Source organism: Mustelus asterias, chromosome 23 (assembly GCF_964213995.1).
Source record: "Mustelus asterias chromosome 23, sMusAst1.hap1.1, whole genome shotgun sequence".
In the NCBI taxonomy this organism is placed as follows: Eukaryota; Metazoa; Chordata; class Chondrichthyes; order Carcharhiniformes; family Triakidae; genus Mustelus; species Mustelus asterias.
In genome coordinates this window covers 32,569,220-32,585,784 of record NC_135823.1, presented here as the reverse complement: position 1 = coordinate 32,585,784, position 16,565 = coordinate 32,569,220, and the positions used below count along the sequence as shown (strand labels likewise).

Genomic DNA, 16,565 nt, shown 5'->3' with positions numbered 1-16,565 from the left:
GCATGAGTTGTTGTATCTGCTAATGTGGATTGGATCAATATTTCCTTAGGAATGCTACTGGCAATCTTGGAGAAATGTGGAGTGATCCCAGAAGTCCAGATCATTGATGGCCATGAAGTCAGGGCGGGGACAGTGGCTGCAGGTTATCAGAATTTCATCATCTGCATCGAGATGTTCTTTGCTGCTGTTGCCCTTCGCTATGCCTACCCTTCCCAGGTGTACAGTGAAAAGCGTGCAACCACACAAGGTAGGAACATCTACTCCTAAGCTCCAGCAGCTGCTGAAGGAATATATGTAGTGCTAAAGTTAACTGTTTGGCTCCTCAGATATTCAGAGCAGAAGATATCTGGTTCAGTTCAAGGCAGAAGATTTAGATCACTGTTACCAGCTTGGATAGCAGGTGTCCGTAATTCATTTAGCCTCTGCTCCCTGAGCTAAGGCAGAGGGAAAATCAACCACCTCTGATTGATTGCTGCCTCTACTTTTTGAGAGAAAGTAAAAGGAATGAATGTTGGGTGAGAGTAGTATTGAGTTTGGCTTTGATATGCATTGTAGTTCAATAGCCTGTCAACATTCACTGTCCAGGGCTCCTCTTGCAGAAAGTGACTACTTGGTCAAAATACCAGAGGTGCCAAAGGAACCATTCATTCCAGAACAATTCCTGTGCCTTTAGAGAGAGGAGAAAATTAGGAGAAATCCAAATTGTTGTTTATGTATAAGAATTTATATTTATTTAGCACCTTTCACGGGACAAGGTACTTGGTTTGTTGCTCATTCCTTGTTCTCAGTATGTTGGGACTGGTTGGAGAAGCCATGAGGACACTGTACTTCCAGAGTCTTGTACGTGCCAGATACAAGCCCTACCCAAAGCAGTATGGTTCTAAGGAGGAGTATGCATCATGAGTTGCCCACACATGCACTTTCCAAATGCTGAGAGAGTTGTTTTTCAGGACTGTGACTTTTCATATTTGTCCTTAATTCTGGAATTGAGTCTTAAACTGCTCCGCTTGTGAACACACATGACTTGAGAGTCAATGACCTTGAACCACCTCCCAACCAAACTAGCTCTCCTCCTCTTACACCCATTATCAGCCATGGAAGGATATCACTGAGGCCAATGTTCTTGTAATTGATGGGTGACAACTGTAAGGTTAATGTTTGTGAACATGCAGCTGCTAAACAAATTCTGTTTTTGTATATAAAAGCATTAATGTTGGCACGGTGGTACAGTGGTTAACACTACTGCCTCAGCGCCAGGGACCCGGGTTCGATGCCTGGCTTGGGTCACTGACTGTGTAGGGTCTGTTCTCTCCATCTCTGTGTGGGTTTCCTCCGGGTGCGTTAGTTTCCTCAAACAGTCAGAAAGACGTGTTGGTTAGGGTGCATTGGCTATGCTAAATTCTCCCTCAGTGTACCCAAACAGGCGCCAGAGTGTGGCAACTAGGGGATTTTCACAGTAACTTCATTGTGGTGTTAATGTAAGCCTACTTGTGACACTAATAAATAAACTCAATGTCTTGAAGAAAACACTACAGTTTTTTCCAATAGTTTTCCTTCTAACCTGAAGGTAATGATCCTGGGGTGATAGGCGTCTCTGGTACCTCATCTGACTGTCCATTGACCGAGCGGGGGGCGGGGGGGGGGGGGGGGGGGGCGTCGTTGGGGGTCTCATGGCTTGTTGACTTGAGGAAGTACACAATCTTTTTGGGGGGGGTGGAGGGAAGAAAGGACACAGGGGACCCCACGAAGGAGCTGTCAACCCCACCTCCCCCTCCCAACCCCTTTCTGCTTAGCAGCAGCAGCACACACAAAGCTACCAGGCTGCTCGCCTTACCTCCACCTTTTCTCTGCATGTAAGATTGTGGTTGATGCAGATTGAGGCCCTTAAGTGGCGGGTTTCAATATGCCCAAGGGTGGGCATAATGTCTGATGCATTGTCCATCCAATGTCATATGGGAAACAGGTCGGGGGGGGTGTGGGAAGGTAGTGGTGGTAATCAGGTCCCCACCTTCAATTGCGCCACTTGGTAAAATTCACCTGTGTTTTAATTCTACCTTTTAGAGGAATTGGGTTAGCTTAGGAAGGAGAAAAGGCCTGAGATGCTCCAAAGCCAGAAAGCCTGATTTTTTTAATTTTGAAACTCACTTGACTTAACTCTTTTGTCCATAGGTAACACAGCTCCCATGCAAAGCATATCCAGTGGCCTGAAGGAGACCATGAACCCGAATGACATTGTGCAGGATGCGATCCATAACTTCTCCCCAGCTTATCAGCAGTATGCACAGCAATCAACCAAAGATGAAGTGACACCCAGGCACAACGGCCATACCTTGCCCCGCACGTGCACCCACATTACAGGCCGTCGAAAGACCGGGGAGAAGATTGTCCTCATCAGCTCTGAGGATGAGCTGTAGACTTGAGTAACTGTTTTGTTTTAAAAACAGAAGTGAGATGCTGAAGGGGTGCAGTGGCCAGTCTTTCTCACGCATCCTTCCAGGCATCAGGAATCGCTCCATGCTCCACCTTTTTGGGAATCAAGCTGTGATCTTTTATTTTTTTTTAATGAGCTGCTTTGACTTGAAATGGATTCCTGATTCTGAAAGAACAGTGTGTGGAGGCAGATTGCAGCAAAGTCAGGGAATTTTACTGTGAGTAAACCCAAAGCAGCTGCAGGCATACACTCAAAATACATGCGTGTGCTCTCTTGCTCGCAAGCAGCTTCTTGTGTGTGCTCACGTCCTTTTGTACACATTCTTCTGCTCATGCTCATCCTCTTGTGCATGAATACTGCGTGCATTCAATCATCCATACACAGATACAGGCAGAAACACTGATCAGTTCTGTAGATGTTTCATTGATGTATGATCCACCCAATGAATTTTCCACAATTGATGAAAATGTATCAGCCAGTTTTTGAGCTTCCTGAGGTTTTCTCCATACTGTGTAAAATCACTGAAGGATAGTTCAATTACCCAAGGCTACAACTTCTAAATATCTGGTGTGTTTAATGCTAGATCTTGCAATGCCTGTCAAATTTGTTGCACCAAAAGAGTTGGTTGTTACTAAAGCCTTTCAGAATTGAATTCTCTTCTCTCAATATCCTCCCACTGTCAACATTCTGGGGATCATCATCGACCAGAAACTTGACTGGATGTGCCCCATAAATACTATGGTTACAAGAGCAGGTCAAAGGCTAGAAATTTGCAACTGGGAATTTTGTGGCAAGTAACTCAGCTCCTGAATCCGCAAAGCTCATCCACCATCTACAAGGCTTAAGTCAGGATTGCAACAAATAACTTTCCATTTGCCTGGATGTGTCCAGCTCCAACAATACTCAAACATAACACAATATGGGATCAAAGCTGCCCACGTAATTGGCACCCCATATATTCACATATTATGTGCCAGCTATATAAAATCTACAAAGACTGACTACGGCAACTGACTAAAGTTATTTCTACCACCGAGAAGGATGAGGGTAGCAGCAGCAGGCACACAAGAACACCACCAATTACATGTTCCCCTCCACGTCACACATGTTTCTGACTAGGAACAATATTACCAGGTTGTGGGAATAGCGTCACCAAACAGACTGCAGTGGCTATAGAAGGCAGCTCACTACCATGAATATCTTGTGTAGTTAGGATAGGCAATAAATGCTGACCTTGTCTGTCCAGCTAACATCTTGTGAATGAATAAAAGGTTGTTCTGGCTAAAAGAGAAAAATACAATCGAAAGAGCCAGATTCAGGATCTCTTAAATTGTTTACATTGTATTTACATTGCTCATTACTATGAGGAAGTACAGCCTCATAGCTCAAGTTATTTAAAGGACTGGAGTACTTAAAATTTAGATGACCACAAATGCATTAAATGTTTGTGGGGAAGTGAAGGAATAATGAATGTGTGTACTGACCCTTGCCTCCTCCTGTAAGTCGGAGTGTTTTGAGACTATCTTTGTTATGAAGCAACTGGACTCTGTCTTAATTTGTGTTTGCCTATTTCTTAACCTTTTGGGACCATTTGCTGCTGTTTTGATGCTCATCATTTCAATGGATAGCAGGGTTATTACAAGAATACAGTGCAGTTAGGATTCTCCTAACATAGTTCACTGAGACTAATCTCGACAGATTTTACTGATTGCTTATTGAGATAGCTATTTGCAAAAATTTTGTTTATAAGTTAGCATATGCAGCAAAGAATCCAGTTATACCAGCAACCAAGACTTACCTTGTAATTGCTAATCCCCAGAGGGCTCTCTGCTTATTCCTTGAATGAAGGCCCAATCAGCACCTTTCCTCTGCTTCGCTGAACTATTCCTCAAACGTTTATTCCTTAAACTTTCCTTCCATCCAAATAAAGGTGTTGCAATGGCATAGGTCCAACCGATACTTGCCCTTTTTGTAGGATTTGTTGAACATTTCTTACTCAGGCCCTCTTCCTCAACTCTTTTTTTTCCTCCGGTACATTGATGATTGTATTGACACTGAAGTGCTCTTGTTCTGACCTGGAAAGTTTTATTGGCTTTGTTTCCTATCTTCACCCTTCTCTCAATATCACATGGTCCATCTCAACTCTTCCTTTCCTTGACTTCTCAGCCTATTGCCAGAAATTATGCCCATCCACTAATGTTCATTATAAGCCCACTGATTCCCACACCTGCACTTCCTCACACCCTATGATTTTTCATTGAGGGCTGAAGGGCCTGTACTGCGCTGTAATGCTCTAAGGATTCCATTCCATTCTCCCAGTTCCTCTGTCTATCTGACATTCCACAACAGTGCTTCTGAGATGTCGTCTTTTTTCTTCACTGAGGATTCCCTCTCAGCGCCCTCGACCAATGTCTGCCACGTTTCCCACACCTCCACCTCTCTCTAGAGCCTCAATTGGGTTCCCCTTGTCCCACCCTTCCATCCCAAAAGCCTCCGTATGCAATGGATCATTTTTTCCTGACCTCCAGTGTGATGCCACCACCAACCACATCTTCCCCTCTCCTACCTTTCAGCATTCCAAAGGAACCATTCCACTGTGATACCCTGGTCCACTGATGTCACCCCCCAACACCCTGCCCCTTTCCAAAGCACCTTTCCATGCAAACTAGCAAATGTAACACCTGCCTTTTTACCTCCTCACTGTCCAAAGCACCAAACATTCCTTTCTGCTGCTGCAGTGATTTACATGACTTTTTCAATTTAGTAAACTGTATTTGCTGCTCACAATGTGGTCTCCTGTAAATGCAGATTGGCTGACCGCTTTGTGGGACACTTTTCAGTCTGCAAGCATGACCCTGAGCTTACTGTAACTTGTCATTTTAATTCTTCACCCTGCTCCCACTTTGACATATTTGTCCTTTGCCTACTGCACTGTTCCAGTGAAGCCAGGTGTAAGCTTGAGGAACAGAACCTCATCTTTCAAATGGCACTTTACAGCTTTCTGAACTTAACATTGGACCATAATTTCTACACCAAATTGTTTCCTTTGCTTGTTTGGGTTTTGTTTTCTTACTTTGGCTTTCAGATACAACCCACCCACTCTAGACATTTGTTTTTCTTACCCCATCTCTATTCCCTTTGGCCTTGGAGGACCAACTTGCCTGTCATTCAACCTCTCCTGTCTTTCACCCTAATTAAAACCTTTTTCATTGTCCCACCAACCTCTTGCTCAAAGCCTATTGCATTTCTAACTTTTCCTAGTTCAGATGAAAGGTCACAGAAATATCTTCTCATTACAACCAAGTGTTATGTGGTATAGGTGATGGCCATTGGGTAGAACCCCCTCCTTTGAGTCCAAAGGTTGTAGATTCAAGCTCCAGCTCAGAGATTTAATCACATAACCTAGGCTGATGCTCCAGTTACTCTCGGAGGTGTTGTCTGTGGAGAGATGTTGGATGGAAACCCTATTTGCCCCCTCAAGTGGATGCTAAATGTCCCATGGCACTATTTCAAATAGCAGTTCTTCCTGGTATCCTGGCCAACATTATTCCTCAACCAGCATCACAAAAACAGATGATCTGATCATCATATTGCTGTATATGGGATCTTGTGTTTAAATCGGTTGTCACATTTCTTGCGTTATTACAGCGACTGTATTCCATTGGCTGTAAAGTACTTTGGGATATTCCAAGGCTATGAATAATGGTATATAATTTTAAATCTTTTTGATACAAATTAAAATGCAAACAGAAATCTCTCCCTGCTGAGAGAGGGGGAAAATGGGTTTTAAAATGTTTTTATTAATTATTTTTCCAAAAGCAGAATAAATTGGCCCTTGATTTCTTTTTATTTCCCCAAAGTGAAGTATTCTTAGTAAAAGCCCACAGTTGTTCCGCAGACACAGTTAATAAGAGGCAGGAACAACTGGATCAGACGGTTGATATCTGTGAACAGCAGCAGCTGCTGTCTCCTTCCATTGTGTCAAGCTCCTGGAAATAGTCCAAGTGCTGGAATCGCAGTACCTCATTTCCCCAGCTGGTCCATCCAGGTTGCAGGTTTCGGGCAAACAGCTCCAGGCACTCAGGGTTGGGTCTGGTCAATCCTTTCAGCACCTCACCCAGTGGCGGCTTGTGAGAGTGAAGAACACAGGGAACACTAACCAGCAGCTTGTAGTTGGGCACTGTGACTGTTTTGGTGATGGGTTCTCCACTCTGTCTTTCTGAGCCTCCTTTATACCTGCCCAGGACCAGGATCTCATAGGGTTTTTTGTGGGTGGAGTCTAAAGGGACCACAAACTCTCCATGCCGGGTTATCTTCACCCAATGCCACTCAGCAACTACCTCGACGGACCAGCTAGGATACAGTTCTTCCTTGACAAAGTGTAGGTGCCTTTGCCGATTGGTGACCCAGCTCACCACCAGACAACCTGGAGCAGAGAGTGCTGGCACAGGAATCTGTTGGATCTGCCAAGGGAAGAGGTAGCTGTAGCCTCTGCTCCTCTTGACTGACTTGTTTTCCCAGGGTGGGTCCAAAGTAATCACATCGTACTTCTTGTAGCCCAAGAGGGGTTCCATACAGGAGATGTCTGATAGAAGAAAACTGGATTGTGGTGGGAGCAAGTACTTCTGCCCCATTAATGTCACAATCCTGGCACAATCTGAATCATTCTGAGTCAGGTGGGCAAGCAGGTTCAGGTCTTCTGTAGATTCTGCCTCATTCCTTATCACCTGCACAGGCTGGTGCTGTTCCTGTACCATTTGCCTGGCCATTGAGCAGAGTTCCACCAACATGGAGCTGGCAATCACTGGAGTGATTTGTTTCTTAGTGCTCTCTCCTCCAGCTGGTGCCCTTGTGTCAGTGCCTTGCTCCCCCATCTCCATGCTTTGCCCTATCAGCTTTCTGGTGCCATTCCAAATGGCCAGGCTGACCTTCTCATGGTATCCCTGTGCCTCCAGCTCGCCCTGGTTTGGTTCATGACTCTTCCTCTTGCGTTTCCTGCCTTTCAGTCTCGAGTCTCCACTCCCTGGCTCCTGCCCTCCTGCTTTCTCTGAATCAGCAATGCGGGGCCTCTCAATGTCAAAATATTCTGCCTTGAAAATGTACCGGTGATACCGGGTGTCTGGTGGAATGTGGTGGCAGCATCTATATGACTGGTTGATGTAGGCTAAATGATCCAGTAGCCATCCTACAGAGTCACTCTTTACCACAGACATCACTCCCAACACTTGAAGGAAGTGTTGAGCTGGTTTGAGTATCTTCCTGCACCCACCTGCTAACTCACCTTCCTTACCCTATTTCTTCAGATTTAACTTGCCCTCTTCCTTTCCCCCACTAACTCATCTCTCCATCATAAACTTTTAAACTGCCCTCTTCTCCTTTACTAAATGGCCTCTCCGTCTTCCTTTAATTTGTTCTCCCTCTACTCTGCCTTGTTTGAAAGAAACTGTTTCAGTAGATCATTAGTTGTAGCAAGTGAACCCGAAATCTTCAGGAAGCCAGGATGAAAATGAGGGAAATCTGTGGATGAAACCAAAGAAAATGTTTTAAAATTTTGTACTAAGACTGATAAATGAATATTAGCTTCAGTGCTGAGGAATTAATGTAGTTTATTTTAAAACGCACGATAACTATTCCATATCCCACATGGAGATTGCCATGGTTTAAGTCATTATCACTGAGAGACATACCTGACCACTGAGTTGTCATCAGAGTCACAGTAACAATGTGATTCACTCAGGCCCTGCATCCTCTTCCACTCATTACTCACTGTTCATACTTCAGCTCCATGTTGGGGAACAGTTCTTCCAACATCTGCTCCCACCCAATCATCCTCATAAGAGGCCAATATTGTGAGCGCACACCATTGTCACTGGGAGATGTGTTTTCAGACTGCACTACTCTATTCGGTGCTGCCATTTATAATTATGTAAACATTCATCAAGCAGCTGAAACAGATATTGTTGCAGCTGACCAATGAATGGCTGCTCAGTCACATTAATTTGAAGTTCATGTCTCAGAGGATTGGGCAGAGAAGGTGACAGTGATGTCTCCCTGTACCTTTAACCTTCTTGCAGAGTTCAGATGGGTTCCTTCTGTACAAGGCTAGTCGCTCTGCAAATGTAGCATGGAGTGAAACTGAGCTTCACTTTGGGGGGATGCAAGAAGACAAAGTCTTGGGAGTGAAGTGCTAAGTATCAAGTAGTCAAATCTCAATGGTGGTGTGTCAGAGTTTGACATGAGTTCAGCCTCTCCCTCAGGCCACTGCACAGTGCCTTGCTCCAGTGAATGAACTTACAAGTGCTTTATGCTAGTGCAGTACTGAAGGGCTGCTGTACTGTCAGATGCACCATTTTTCAATTGAGACGTTAAACCAAAGCACCATCTGCTCTCTCAGGTGGTTGTAAAAGTCTGAGGTCACTTATCAACCAACTCTAGAACAACAACTTCCCCGCTGCCATCAGACTTTTGAATGGACCTGCCTCACATTAAATTGATCTTTCTCTACACCCTCGCTATGACTGTAACACTACATTCTGCACTCTCGCCTTTCCTTCCCTATGTATGGTATCCTTTGTATAGGGCGCAAGAAACAATACTTTTCACTGTATACTAATACATGTGACAATAAATCAAATCAAAAGATCCCATGACACTACTTCTAAGAAGAGAGTTACCTTGGTGTCCTGGCCAATAATTTATCAACCATCAATAAAAACAAATTATCGAGGCAGATATAAAAATATTATGTGTGGAACTCGCTTACAGTTGATTTTAAAAGGCACCAGAACTATTCCACTGTGTGAAAATTGGCTGCTGCATTTTCTGATTTCATAGAATCATGCAGTACAGCAGGAGGCAGTTTGGCCCATCGAGTTTGCACTGACTCTCCGAAAGAGCATCTCAGCCAGAGTCCCTGGTGCTGTGAAGCAACAGTGCTTGCCGCTGTGTCACCCTACATTACAATAAACTTAAAAAACACTTCATTGGATGTAAAGCGCTTTGAGCTGTCATGAGGCTATGAAAGGTGCTAGATACAAATCTTTCCTTTAAGCCAGCTAAGTACTTTTGAAATATCATTGTTGTAGGGTAGGAAATGATAATCACTCAGAGGATTGTGAATCTTTGGAATTCTCTACCCTAGAGAACTGTGTATACTCAGTCATTGAATATATTGAAGTATGATGTTGGAAGGGAATTGAGGGATATGGGGATAGTGCAGAAGGTGGAGTTGAGGTAGAAGTGCACTCATAATCTTATTAAATGACAGAGCAAGCGTGAGGGGCTCCACATATTACTCCAATTACTTAGAACATAAGAAATTGGAGCTGGAGTAGGCCATTTGGTTCTTTGTACCAACTCTATCATTCAACAAGATCATGGCTATCTTCTACCTCAACTCCACTTTTCCACGCTCTCCCATAATTACCACAGTACCCCAAAATCTTATCAACCTCTGCTTTGAATATATTCAAAGACTGTGCGGCCATAGCTCTCTGGGCTCAGGCTGATCCCTTATTCTCAGACTGACTCTGTGTTCTAGATTATGTCCTAGAAAAGGACAACAAGGCTAGGGCTGTGTGGGTACCTCCTGGATCTTGTACAGCATTGCCCGTTTGACAAACAGTGACTCACTGTAAGATCTTGTTTTCTGAGAGGAGAGTGAAGTTGATTTGAGTTACCTGAAGAATACTTTACCTTTTCATTAACTGTACAGTTACTGGCTTGACAATTATTTCAGAAACAGCTAAAATAATTGTTTCTTTAAAGTCACAAAAAGATGCTCGAAAATCAATAGAACAGTACTTGCCCCTCATGGAAAAACTTCCCCATTTTATAACAGACTTTAATTTTAAAATAAAGTAAATGTTTCCACTGGCAATGAAATTGTCTCCCTCCCTGCTGGACTCCTCTGATTACTGATGGCAGGGGGATGAGATTCTCCATAGATTCAAGAAGATGTGGCCATTGGAACAGTGGGCAAAGAGCACTCTGCAACTTCAATATTTTCTTCTTATTGTTCAAATGTTTGGGTAGTAATATATGTGGTCACGGGGATACGGCCTGGGCAAGATAAAAAGGTGGGCCAGTGAAGACTCGATGGGCTGAATAGCCTCCTTCTGCACTGTAAGGATTCTATAAATTCTGCCAACATTTCCCATTCAGTTTTGCTTTGTCAGTTGTCATGATGTAATTGCGAGCTCTGGCCACTAACCAGCTTGACTGAGATTCTGCAGTCTTTGGGAATGGGGGATATGGTCCCTGGAAGGGGGGGTAGGAGGTTTTAGTTCAGTTGGGCAGCATGGTCGGTGCAGGCTTGGAGGGCCGAAGGGCCTGTTCCTGTGCTGCAATTTTTTTTGTTCTTCAAATCAACCCTTGCTATCTTCTTCATAATGAGGGAGGGGGGATATTCATATTAAGCAGCTGACAAGGCTAAGTTACCGGTGAAGTAGGGGAGTGGATTAGGCTGTGGTAAACCTAAACCTGTGTAACAACAAATATTTTCCTGTTTAGTGTCTCACCCACTTTTGTGTGCTTTTATTTTCACTTTACAATGATTCTGTACAAGCTGCTGGATCTGACAAGGGGCACTTGACCAATGAAAGGATTCAAATTCCTGATGAAGCATTGAAATAGTTTTATAAATACATAGAAATACATAAAATATGTGCATGATCTTGCTTTCTAATTTTTGTGTTGAATTCTTGCCATGAAACTGATGCTAATTTTAATAAAAAAGTGAAAAAATATTTGAATTTGATTGCAGGCACTTATTGAATACTTTTGAAATGTGGTCAGTTGTGATGTAGGAAACCCAAGAGCTTTGTACACAGCCAAGCTTCCATAAATAGCAATGTGGCAATGACTAGATCACCTAATCTAGGTGATGTTGGCTGAGAACTAAAGATTGATCAAGAACACAGGGAGAACTCTCTGCTCTCTGACATCGTAACATTAATTTTTTATAACCACCTGAGAGGGCAGACAGGGCTTCGCTTTAAATGTCTCATCCAAAGCTGGAGCACCTCAAACATTTCAGCACTCCCTCAGCAACTCACTGGGGTGTCAATGTGGATTTTGTGCTCAAATCTCTTAGAATGAGACTTGAACACATAATCTCCTGTCTCAGAGTTTGAGAGTGGTCTCAGCTGAGTCAAGTGTGTGTGGCATTTTGTAGATGTGTCTCAAAGGGCTGCAATACGTCAGGCCTTCTGGTGCAGCAAGGTATTGAGAATTACAGAATCCAAACAGGTAGATGGTGTTTACAAATCACTCATGATCTAATGGAATGGGAGAACAGAATCGAGGGGCTAACTGGCCTACTTCTGTTCCCATGTACCTTAGAATCACCTACAGTGCAGAAAGCAGCCATTCGGCCCATTGAGTCTGCACCAACTCTCTGACAGAGTGTCTTACCCAGGCCCTCTTCCCCCACCCTATCCCCATAACTCCACACATTTACCATGGCTAGTCCATCTAATCTACACAAGGGCAGTTGAGCATGGCCAATTCACCTGACCTACAATGATTTTGGGTTTCCATATCTTTCAGCACAGGCAGACATGTCTTGGTTTAATATCTCACCCATCAGATAGAAAATTAGCGTTTGAGAATCTCTCTTGCTAAGTCAAAGTGTAACTTCATCCTTTACTAGAGTCCAATATAAAAGAAATATGACACTCACAGCAATCTCCGTACAATGATTCTGTGCCCAAAGCTCCTGTTTTTGGTTCTCTGCTAAGAAACTGGAATTTAATAGGGCACAAATCTCAACCAGTGAAATGAATTAACACTTTGGCCAGACTTATCAATTCCTCATCCACTTACAGCGCAGCTCTTGGCAGGAACTTTAATCAGTAAGAGGAAGTTGCATCATGAGCTGATCCAGACTGCACCAGCAAAACAAAATGTTTAACTAGTGCAGGGGAAAAGACTGAATGATATTCAGACTGCTTGCCCAAGGGCTTGTGTTTTACCCTGTGAAATTGCCTTCTGATGTTGATTGGTTCCAAACGTTGTCTGGTGACTAACTGAGAGGTTAGGAACAATGACAGCAACTCCATAGAATCTTACAGCACAGAAGGGGACTGTCTTGTCTATAATGCCTTTGCTGACTCTTTGAAAGACCTACCAATTAGCCTGACACCCCCCCCCCTCCCCCCGTTCCTTCCCCACACCTCCCTTCTTCCTTCCCCACACCCCTACAACTTTCTCCCTTTCAACTATTTATCAAACTCCTAGAAAGTGACTATTGACTCTGTTTCCGTGACCGTTTCAGGTAGGGCTTTCCAGATCATTACAATGTGCTGCGTAAAATAAAAGTTTTCTCATCTTCCTTCCAAGTTCTTTGAACAATTATCTTAATATCATGTACACTGGTTACCGAGCCTCCTCCCAACTTGCATTAATGTAGCACTTTTAACATAGATTCAGAATCCAGTCTAGCATTGGGTTGCTTGATCTCTGCTGCTGGGGTACTGGCTACAGCAAGGAAGAGCCAGTCAGACTGTGATCCCTGGATCACAATCCAAAGGCCCTCCTCCTGGATAGAGGGTGTGGATGAGGCCAAAGTCAGTGTGACTGCACACCCTGGTCAAATAGCCAACCTGACCCCTTGGGAGAGCTGCCAGAATACTTGTAAAAGTGGTAAATGTGTTTTCATTGTGTTGCTTTTGGATGGCAGCTATTCAGGATCCTGTCATTCACAACTCCTTTGGTCACATCTTTTGCTTCCTTACTTTTCCCTTCAGTATTTCCTTTCGCATTGCACTATCAACCCTTTTTTTATTTAATCTCTCCAGCACTTCAACCGATCACAGACCTTCCCACTTGTTCTTCTTCTCCACCCCACCCCCCCCCCCCCCCCTCCTCATTTAAAACCTATTTCATTACAAACATTTTCCAGTTCTGATGAAAGGTCACATCTGAAATGTGAACTGTTTCTGCACAGAAGCTACCTGACCTTTATTATGAATAATTGGTACCAAGGTGTAGTACTGCCAGATTCCCGCTAGTGGTGCTACTGAGCCATTGAAGGTTTGCAGCTCAGAGCAGAGCGGCAACATACATTAACTGCAGATGTGTAAATTTAATTGTGCTTTTTAAATTCTCTGCTAATGTTTCTCCCATATCCTTTACACTATTATGTCAGCTGTGGCTCAGTTGATAGCACTCTTGCCTCTCAGTCAGAAGATTGTGGGCTCAAGTCCAGAGAGCACAAAAATCCAGACTGATCTCCCGGTGCAATAACCGGGAAAGATTTGGAAATGTTATCTTTTTGGATGAGGTTGAGATGTTAACTCAAGTCTGCCCTCTGAGCTGGATGTCAAAACCCCAATGACACTATGTTGAAGAAGCGCAGGGGAGTTCCCCCTGGTGTCCTGACCACCAACACTAAAACAGATTATCCAATGATTATTAAGTTTCTGCTTGTGAGAGTTTGTTTTGTGCAAATCGCTGCCACGTGTTCTGTGATAGTGACTACACTTCAAAAGTACTTCATTGACTGTGAGGGGTGTCCTGAGTTGGGAAAGTAAGCCAGTCTCCTCCCTGATGGTTACAGTATGTTTCAGCAGGGCATGGTACTTCCTGTGAGATTTCGATAGAGCAAGGAGAAGCTGCTCCCATCAATGGGAGAGTGGGAAAACAGATGAGTCGGAGAAAGATGAGGAATTTTCCTTTTTCACGCAATAAGTTGTGATGATCTGGAATGCACTACTGTAGGGTCAGAGTCAATGAAAAGCTTTCAGATGGGAATTGGATAAACACTGTAAGGGGCAAGGAAATGCAGGGCTATATGGAAAGAGCACAGGAGAGTGAGACTGATCAGATAACTCATTCAAGGAGACAGGGCAGGTTCAATGGTCAAATGGCCTCCTCTGTGTTGCATCAATTCTGATTCAGCTGAGTGGTTTTCACTCGTATCACATGTGCATCTTGATATGGAGTTTGAGAAAACCATCTAACCCCAATGACGGAAGGAGAGCAATAGGAATTGCAGTCAAATCTCACCCTGTTTTCACCCAATCTCCAGGCACACCTCCACAAGGGATCAGTGGACAGCGATTGATAGCGAGAAACCTTTCTGACTTTCAGCCTTTGACAAAGCAAGCTCACCAACCACCCCTATCAACACCATTCTGGCTAGGACTGACTAACATAGCACAGATCCAGGCTCATGCGGGTCTCAACTACTCCAGAAAACTGTATACCATTACTATTAAATTTGCTGCTTTGTTTCTTCTGTTTATTCTTCTGACTAATGGAATAAAATGATACACAATGACATGGTGATTTCTATGAACAGTATTTAGTCCCAATAAGCCCACAATGTAACGACAGATCTCTAAGACTTTCTCGCCATGTGTCTCCCTCAACTCCTATACCCAGAAACATACCTGATTATCAGGTTCCACTACAGAGATTCAAGGTTGACACCCCAATGTAGTGTGGAGGGTGGGCTGCCCAGTGGAGGTGCCTTTTTTTAGAAGAGACGTTAAACTATGGCTTCAAATGCAAAAGCAAAATATTATGGATGCTGGATGTCTGAAATAAAATAGAAAAAATATAAAAACAAGCTCCAGCAAAAGGTCACAGACTTCAAACATTAACTCTGTTTCTCGTTCCACAGAACGTGCCATACCTGCTGCATGTTTCCAACATTTTCTGTTTTTACTCTGTCCACCCGCTCTGCTGGGCATAAAAGACCCCATGACAGTATTCCAAAGAAGAGCAGATGTCCCCCCCGGTGCCCTGGCCAATACTCATCTCCCAAATGACATCTAAAACAGATGATCTGGTCTTTATCCCATTGCTCTTTGTGGGAGATTGCTGTGGGCTGCGTTTCCTATAGTCAGGGTGACCAAGTTTGCAGGAAAAAAAGGAGTACTTGGGATAATGTGAGGGAACACAGAGAACAAGCCTGAGGGACAGGGGTGGGGGATTTGTTGAGTGTCCCACTTCTCACAGTGAAGAGCCATAGCATTTTCACTTTGAAATGCAACTCTCTGATGCATTATTTTCTCCATATTTTAATTGAAAATAGATACTCAGTCAAGATTGAAAATATGTTAAAGGTAAGCTTTTCCCACAAATATTGATGCATAGATGGCTCAAGGGTACTGAAATAATTTGATCTATTTATGCAACCTGGATTCATATGCTCACTTTAACTCTGTAATTTCACCTGTGAACAAGGGATGAATGTCAAAAATATGGGATAACCCTGTAAAATATGGGATGGTTAATCATCCTACTTATGCCACGACAGTGACTACACTTCAAGAATACTTCCTTGGCTGTAAAGCACTTTGTGATGTCTTGAGATTGTGAAAGGTGCTGCATAAATGCCAGTCTTTTTACTTCTTTAGCCTTTCCTCTTAACTTATTTCACAACCCTGGTTATGTTTTGAGTGAAAAGGTTGCACTGTTTCTTGCCTTTGCACTGCACCTTGTTTATTTATAATGTCCAACATAGCCTATGGCTCTAATTCTTTCATATGCCCAGTGACATTTACAATGCTCCTGGTATCAGATAGAAATGTGATGACGAGGAAGCCAGCACAGGAACATGTTGTTTCTTATTCTGGGAAACCAGCCCTTTTATTCTAGCCAGTGCTTTTCTTAACAGGTTCTTCCATGGATCCAAAGTGTAGGGAGAAAGGACACATCTCAACCAATGAATCACCAGCTGCAACTAATCCAGCAAATGGAGGGCCATTGGGTGCGTCAGACCAAATGCTGTAAGGCCACAGTGGGGAACTGACATGCTCAAACCAATGGAGGTGGGTTCAGAATTCCCTCCAATTCTCTCTGTGTGAGGACAGCTTATTGGCCCCAAGTCAGGCAGTGCCTTGATTTTAAACGCCTTCCCTTTGTCTTCAAATCCCTCAATGGCCTTGCTGCTCTCCATCTCCATAATCTCCCCCATCCCCATAACCCTCTGAGATACTGGTACTCCTTCAATTCTGGTTTCTTGTGATTAAAATGCCTGAATTTAATCGTTCCACCATTGATGGTCACAGTTCAGATATCTCTATATATTATATATCAGCTTCTCTACCTCTTTCTCTCTTCCTTTAAGATACTCCTTAAAACCTACCTTTGTGAGCAGGTTTATGGTCACCTGCCCCAATAA

General features: G+C 43.6%; 2 protein-coding genes across 3 annotated transcripts in view; one reads left to right on the top strand and one right to left on the bottom strand.

Annotated features, from left to right (window-relative positions):
• The window catches only part of tmem184a (transmembrane protein 184a), a 38,942-nt gene extending 34,633 nt beyond the window's left edge, over positions 1 to 4,309 (top strand). The window contains exons 9-10 of the mRNA XM_078240216.1: positions 50 to 247; positions 2,170 to 4,309. Of these exons, the coding sequence (XP_078096342.1) occupies positions 50 to 247; positions 2,170 to 2,414 (443 nt within the window). The 3' untranslated portion in view covers positions 2,415 to 4,309. The remainder of the gene's footprint in view (positions 1 to 49; positions 248 to 2,169) is intronic.
• A 1,908-nt stretch (positions 4,310 to 6,217) lies between these two features.
• mettl4 (methyltransferase 4, N6-adenosine) overlaps positions 6,218 to 16,565 on the bottom strand; it is a 46,589-nt gene continuing 36,241 nt past the window's right edge. Inside the window, exons 2-3 of one of the 2 annotated variants that reach the window (XM_078240208.1) lie at positions 14,827 to 14,974; positions 6,218 to 7,948 (exon numbers count right to left, since the gene is read on the bottom strand). In XM_078240208.1, coding sequence (XP_078096334.1) covers positions 6,361 to 7,644 — 1,284 coding nt within the window. In that variant the 5' untranslated portion in view covers positions 7,645 to 7,948; positions 14,827 to 14,974 and the 3' untranslated portion in view covers positions 6,218 to 6,360. The remainder of the gene's footprint in view (positions 7,949 to 14,826; positions 14,975 to 16,565) is intronic. The other variant, XM_078240209.1, reaches the window with a different exon arrangement.